Source organism: Etheostoma spectabile, unplaced genomic scaffold (genome assembly GCF_008692095.1).
Source record: "Etheostoma spectabile isolate EspeVRDwgs_2016 unplaced genomic scaffold, UIUC_Espe_1.0 scaffold517, whole genome shotgun sequence".
NCBI classification, from domain to species: domain Eukaryota; kingdom Metazoa; phylum Chordata; class Actinopteri; order Perciformes; family Percidae; genus Etheostoma; species Etheostoma spectabile.
This window is the reverse complement of record NW_022605625.1, coordinates 270208-277859: the sequence shown is the minus strand read 5'-3', so window position 1 is coordinate 277859 and position 7652 is coordinate 270208. Positions and strand designations below refer to the sequence as shown.

At 43.3% G+C, this 7652-nt stretch overlaps 1 protein-coding gene across 1 annotated transcript in view; it reads left to right on the top strand.

Annotated features, from left to right (window-relative positions):
* Positions 1-1490: 1490 nt before the first annotated feature.
* Positions 1491-7652, top strand: part of LOC116686866 (AFG3-like protein 1) — a 54589-nt gene continuing 48427 nt past the window's right edge. The window contains 6 exon segments of the mRNA XM_032511911.1: positions 1491-1763; positions 2990-3074; positions 5142-5197; positions 5200-5230; positions 6218-6366; positions 7343-7414. Coding sequence (XP_032367802.1) covers positions 1632-1763; positions 2990-3074; positions 5142-5197; positions 5200-5230; positions 6218-6366; positions 7343-7414 — 525 coding nt within the window. The 5' untranslated portion in view covers positions 1491-1631.

Sequence of the window (7652 nt, the reverse complement as noted above, 5' to 3'; positions counted from 1 at the left end):
TTACATATCCGTGACGCGCGGGGATAACCGGATGGTAAAGACACATGCCGGGTCTCTGGTGAAAGTCCTGGTGTTGACCCTGTTTCACCAACAGGAAATAAGGAGACTCGAAGGACGTGTGCGGGGGTACGTGACGTAGATGTGTTTTGGAATATTGGTGAATGTTAATTCTTTCCCCATCAAGGTTAATTTATGCCTGTGTCTTCAATGTCCAAGATAACTGGCAATGGAGGGTTGCCAACCGAGGACTTGTAAGAGCGTCCTCTGGTGGACAAATAACATGGTTGACGGCCCGTTTTTTATTTTTGAGAATATTCATTTCTTGAATGAGTTATAACAAAAATAAAAAATCTAAAATCATCCATTATAAATGGCCGGGTGCCAATATATCGTGAAATGCCTTCATATCGGGCTCGATATATGTCCCTCCACTATAGCGGTCGATATATCGGTCCCGCCCATAATCGGGCGTGGCTCTATTTACACTGCAATCTGCAATGCCGAGTTGTACGCCACAAACCCCAGTTCAAATATGTCGTAGACATAATGTTTCCCCAGGGTTGTGGTCTGCCTATGACAATAATCTCATAGAACTGTAAAATACCGATGGAACCGGCACGCCTATCAAAAAGTAAACGCGGTACACTCATCAATTGTTAGGGTTGAACGACAAGGATAGACTTGAATTTTAGGGTCTATAGTATAACACACAAATCGGGGAAAGGTCAATTATCTCTTGCGAAATTGTCACAGGTCAGACTCAACCTTGGAACTCGGCGTTGGAGGGTTTAGCCCTGACGTACCGTGTGTGCTCTACCACTGAACAACCCGCCGCGTCCATAGATCCCCGTTTTCATTCGGATGTTTCAGAGGTCCTAGGTCAACATACCCCTTTAAATATTGCATGCAATTTTCCATTAGGTATAATTTCCTATAAATGAGGTTTATTGACCACAAATTCCAAAAATAACTGAAACAAAAGTTAATAAATTAGTGCTATGTAGTGTTGAAAACGTCAAAAAAAAGTGACAAAAGTGTTGAAAAATGGGACAAAAACGTAAGAAAACGTTAATTTATTTTCACCAACTGCAACACGTGCTTGTTGTCCAATATGTCGACATCTTGTTAAACTGTTAGACCTTTTTATTTATTTATATTTAATGTATTATCAAACGCATCAGTGGAAAAAAGCGACCTGTCATCCCATGTTTTGGTAACAGCAGGAGAATCTAGTGCCTTTCTGTCTCAGCCAATCAGAGAGAAGGTGTCCTGTGAGGACCCCCGTGTTGTCCTTTTTGATGCCTGAATGTAATAAAGTCATCGTAAACATAATTAAATGCGTGGTCGTGTACTACATTTTTAATGTATCCTTTTCCCTATAGGGAATCTACATTTTCTGATGTAAACCCATCTTAAAATTAATGAATTTAATTTACTTTGAAGCAATTTCAGTCAGGCATTCTAAGAGACAGTCGCACGGAGCTTTACATCACCCTCCCGTTGACATTACGCACCGCCGTTGCTCTTATTCAATAACACTTCTTGGCGCAACGCGATGAACTTCAGGGGACGAAATTAAGCAAAAAAGGTTGTGTATTTTGGACTGAAAGACGGCACGCGGCACGGGGAGGATGTCTCAGCTGCTGAGGCTTCTCTCGGCGGCCGGCCTACCTCTCTGCCGGGCTGGAGGAGCCCGGGCTCGGCTGTCTGCGGTAGCCGCACGACGGCTCTTCATAGCCGGGTACAGAAGCTCGGCAGCCCCGGTAAGTGAAGGTGGAGGTGTTTTTTTTTTTTTCTTCTTCTTTTTTCAACTGTCTGTCAAACGAAATGTAGGCGTCACAAGACCCAAATTTACCCTCCACATTTGTTGGAAGTTAAATTTAAACTATAATGTGTTTGTCACGAAGAACGTGTGGCTAGCTAGCCAGTCTGACGTTACGTGCCAAATCACGCTGGAAAAACGTTCAATTCAAGGGTCGTTTGCGTAATTTAAAAAATACAGAAGGTCGGGAAAACTAATTTAAAACAAACTGCTTGATTTATAATCTTCTTATTAATTCGGCTTTAATCAAATCCCGAAAATGGCATATTTTCCAAGAAGAAAACTACTTTTTGTGGGCACACCAATCGCCACTGCGCAGTCGCAGTGAGCAAGCAGACTTTTCTGAATTGCAGGCAAGGGACTTATTACGACTGTAGGGACATTTTTGTCATGTAATCAGGTGTATTCTGTCCATTTCAAAACGGGTGACTCAAGTAAACAACTATTTGCAAAAGTTCTTTATGAGGCCTTTCTCATTAAGCAAGCTAGCACCAGTCTAGCTAACCGAGGCCCGTTTAAGTAAGCGTCTACTTTTAACGTAAAGCTTCTTTTCTGTCGGTATTTATGAACGTGGTTTCATCAAAGCAGCATTCTTCTGCACCAGTGTTGACTGAAAGTCACTATACAAGTACACAAAGCATGGTATTTGTCCAATGTAGTTTTACAGTCAGGTTATATTATTAACTGTCAGCTTATTATTGTCAACTTTCCTCCTCCCAAATGATGTCTTTAAAGGATCAGAGGGTTCATTTTTTTGGGTACCAGATTACAAAAGCCACATTCCCACATGTGCATTGACAGTAATATTAGTAAATGGTGTAATGTATGTGGCACATGTTCTTTAATCACTGCTTAAAGATGCCCTGCCACACGTATTTGAACTTAAAGGGCATCTAGTTAAAATTAATTACACTGTTAGTTGTAAGGTAAAGATTTTTCCTGGAATTCATTCAAAACTTTCATTTGTTTAAAACGGTAATACATTAATGAATCTTTGGAAAATTTGACTGAAATAGACAAATGCATTGTTCTCAATTATTTCTGACACAATTAATTAATTGAGGCCTCGTAAGACCCGGGACTAGGTGGAGAGATTAGCTCGGGAAAGGGAGGTTTTGGGGTGTCCCCCCCGCTCCCCATTTTTAATTTCTGTGGTCTTTTTTTCAGAACGCCAGTCGGACTCCGGCCAACGTCTTCTCCTGGCGCAGGTTCCAGTCGGCTCAGCGCCGGCTCTACGCCACCGAACCCAAAGGTGAGAGCCGCTGACGTGTCTTCTCCACCAAGGCGGTTCTGGTGCTGGTTCGGTGCCAAATATCGAACCGGTTCTTTGCTTTTCCACACAAATAAACCTGGTTCTTGGCCAAGAACACGGGTTCCACCTCAGCACCAACGTAGCGCTGGTCTAGAGATCAGAACCGGTTACGTCAGGTGCTCAAAAACAAAAAAACTTGGGTATAATTTCCTAAAAATGAGGTTTATTGCCCATAAATTCAAAAAATAAACTAATAAAGTTAGTGTTACGTAGTGTCAAATGTCAAAAAAGTGACAAACATTAAAAAACGTGTTGAAAAAAAGGGACAAAAACGTAACAAAAAGTTAAAAACATTGGTTAAAAAAGCGTCAACAAAAGTGTTGACTTTTTCATTTTCGACGGGAAGACGACACAACGGTTAAAAAAGGAAAAGACAAGGAGGAAAATCCACTTAGCGAAGGTCCAGAGGGACCAGAACCTTCCTCAACAAAGGGTTCTTTTTCAAGTCTAATGTCATATTTTACAATACACCTGCGTTGAAGAATTATTGTATTTAATTGTTTCTTAATGAACAGCCTAAATAAAAGATAACAGTCAGACACTTTTAAAACCCTGCACACCATCTGAGGACATTATCGCTCATTCTTCTGTGTCTTTTCCACCAAGGCGGTTCTGGTGCTGGTGCTGGTTCGGTGCCAAATATCGAACCGGTTCTTTGCTTTTCCACACAAATAAACCTGGTTCTGGGCCAAGAACACGGGTTCCAACTCAGCACCAACGTAGCGCTGGTCTAGAGATGAGAACCAGTTACGTCAGGTGCTGGGGGGGTTATTATGACGTTCAGGATGGGAACCAGAACCACCGGGGTCTGGGGAGGAAACCAGAACCACCGTGGTCTGGGTAGGAAACCAACGGTCTGCTGGCTCTCAGGCTGGGGAAGATCCAGCTGGTTCTTAGAGAACTGGAGAGTAGAACCAGCACCGCACTGGCACCAGAACCAGAACCAGCACCGCACTGGCACCAGAACCAGAACCTGCCCCGCACTGGCACCAGAACCAGAACCAGCACCCGGTTAACCTTGGTGGAAAAGACATATAAGTGTCTAAAGAACAACCGGTTCACTCTCCACTGCTCGTTAAATATATTCTTTATTAGTAAACCACTAGAGGCGTGACGAGAATGGAACTTGACAAATAAAGGACTTGTAAATCTGTGAGAGTTGAAGGAGAATTCGGGTCGATTTCAACACGTGGCTCTGTTGTTTGTAAATGTGGAGCGCTGTCCGTAGAGGGACAAATGAAACCAATCGGTGCCGTCTACACCGGGTTATCCTCCTGCTAGCGTTAGCATTAACCGGCTCAAACAGGGCAAGTCTTACATGTGTTTCTGATACAGTATTAGGGGACCACTAAGGTCTATATAAAAGATACTTCAGATACAGTATTAGGGGACCACTAAGGTCTATATAAAAGATACTTCAGATACAGTATTAGGGGACCACTAAGGTCTATATAAAAGAGACTTCAGATACAGTTATTGGGGACCACTAAGTCTATATAAAAGAGACTTCAGATACAGTATAGGGACCACTAAGGTCTATATAAAGAGACTTCAGATACAGTATTAGGGACCACTAAGGTCTATAGAAAAGAGACTTCAGATACAGTATTAGGGACCACTAAGGTCTATATAAAGAGACTTCAGATACAGTATTAGGGACCACTAAGGTCTATATAAAGAGACTTCAGATACAGTATTAGGGACCACTAAGGTCTATATAAGAGACTTCAGATACAGTATTAGGACACTAAGGTCTATAAAGAGACTTCTGATACAGTATAGGGACCACTAAGGTCTATAATAAAGAGACTTCAGATACGTATTAGGGACCACTAAGGTCTATATAAAAGAGACTTCAGATACAGTATTAGGACCACTAAGGTCATATAAAAGAACTTCAGATACAGTATTAGGGACCACTAGGTCTACAGTTTATTAAAGCAGCATGCTATGAGCGCTGGTTTGTCAGATGACAGACATGAATCTGACATGGTGTGTGAGTTTCAGATGGAAAAGGAGGAGCAGAGGAGGGAGGAGGAGGATCCTCAGGTGGAGGGAAGAGAGGAGGAAAGACTGGTGGAGCCGAATGCAAAAGGTTTGTCGACTTCCACGAATGAAAATGGCATCATGTTAAAAACATAATTCTCAATTTCGTATTAATTCTAATTCTTCACACAGGGCTGGGGAAGGGCTAAAGTACAGATACTGATTCAGTTATTGGATCTTTTAGGAGGCTTCAATTTAAAGTTGCTGCTTTAAATTGATTTTAAATCTCTCTCTCTGTCTCTCTCTCTCTCTCTCTCTCTCTCTGTCTGTCTCTGTCTCTCTCTCGGGTCTGCTCTGGCTCTGTTTCTGGCTCTCTCTCTCTGTCTGGCTGTCTCTCTCTCTCTCTCTCTCTGTCTGTCTCTCTGTCTGTCTGTCTGTCTGTCTCGGTCTCGTCTCTCTACTCTCTCTCTGTCTGTCTCGTCTCTGTCTCTCCGGTCTCTCTTCTCTCTGTGTCCTGTCCTCTCTGGTCTCTGTCCTCTGGCTTCTCTCTCTCTGTCTCTGCTCTGTCTCTCTCTCTGTGTCTCTCTGTCTCTGTTCTCGCACTGTCTCTCTCCCTGTCTGTCTCTGGCTCTCTCTCTCGGTCTCTCTCTCATTCTGTCTCTACGTCTCTCTTCTCTCTATTCTCTCTGTCTATCTCTCTCTCTGTGTCTCTCTTTTCTCTCCGTCTCGTTCTCTGTCTGTCCTCTCTGTCTGTCTTCTCTGCGTCGTCTGTTCTCTCGTCTCTCTCTCGGTCCCCTCTTCTCCTGTTGCTCCCTTCTCTCTCCCTCTGGTCTCTCTCTCTCTCCTCTCACTCTGTGTCGCTCTGTCTCTCTCTTCTCTGTCTCCTCTCTGTCTCTCTCTCTCTCTGTGTCTCTGTCTGTCTTTCTCTCTGGTCGTCTCTCCTTCTCTTCTCTCTCTCTCTCTGTTGTCTCGTCCTGTCTGTCCTCTCCGTCTCTGTCTCTGTCTCTCTCCTCTCTCTGTCCTGTCTGTCCTCTCTGCTGTATCTCTCTCTGTACCTCCTCCCTCTGTCTCCCTCCTCTGGTCCTCTCCTCCCCCTCTCTCGTCCCCCTGGGACGAGAAGGATTTCCGTTACCTGGCGATCACCGTTGCCGGGGCCAGTTCGGCGCTGCTGTATTTCTACTTCAGAGACAACGGGCGAGAGATCAGCTGGAAGGACTTCGTCCACCGCTACGTGGGCCGGGGAATGGTGAGCGGGACATTAAAACAAAATCAAGATGACTGAGTTTAACCCTTGTGTTGTCTTCCCGTTAACAGTGAACTTGTCCTTGTCCTGGTCCAAATTGAAAATGAATAGTTTTTTTGTGCTTTTCCGATGTTTTTGTCGCTTTTTCTAAATTATTTCTCACTTTTTCCAGCTTTTGCTGTTTTTTTTTAACCTGAGATGGTTTAATAAGAGGTTTTATTATTCTTAATCTTGGAATTCATGGTCAACAAACCTCATTTGTATCATGTTATACATAAGTTTTTACTTTAAAAAGGCAGAAATTAGGAGTTATTTTGACTGATAGTTAAGATCTGAGGATGTTAAGTGGATCTCAGATGGGTACATGTCAAAGTTTAGTCCGGATACTGTTTGGAAACCATTACAAAAAAAAAAAGAATTCAAATGCTATAAAATTTTGGGGAATTTGGTTTAAAGAAATCCATATTTCTGATATAAAACAAAGATGTTTTATCCCCCGTAACGTACATACACACACACACCTACGTAACGAGCTGCTTAAGAAGCTGACTGAAGTAAAGTAGACTGTAAAAATTAAAGATGTGTTTTAAAAGGGAAGGGGCTGAGGGGGGGCAGTAGCTCAGTCTGTAGGGAGCTGGGTTGGGAACCGGAGGGTCGCTGGTTCAAGTCCCCATGCGGACCAAAGTAAGTACGGAGTGTGGACTGGTAACTGGAGAGATGCCACTTCACAAGGCACCGTACCCCCCCCAAACGCTCAGGGTGCTGGTCCAGCTGGAAGCCAACACACACACACGCACACGCACACACATGCACACGCACACACACACTCTGACATCTCTCCATTAGTGCATGATTAGGTCCTGAGCATGTGTGTGTGTTTCAGGCCTGTTTGTAGTGATTGTAACCGAGTGTAAATTGTAATTTACCCACTGGGGATCAATAAATAGTTTAAATTAAGGTGAATGTGTCTTGTGTCCAGGTGGAGCGGTTAGAGGTCGTCAACAAACAGTACGTCCGAGTTATCCTGGTGCCGGGCGCCGACGCCGACGCGGTGAGACGAACCCAAACGGATAAATATCTGACTCTGAAGCCGACTTTTTAAATCTAAACTCTTTAACCTAATTTGTACGAAGCCAAACTGTTTTTTCTTTGCAAACAGACAGTATGTAATGTTGAAATTAAGCATCCAATGTGAAATTAGGACCAACAAATTGCCTTGTTGTTGTTGTCGTTGTTGTTGTTTACTCTTCATGTATTTAATTTGTGAGCTGATTGTTAAGATCTGGAGC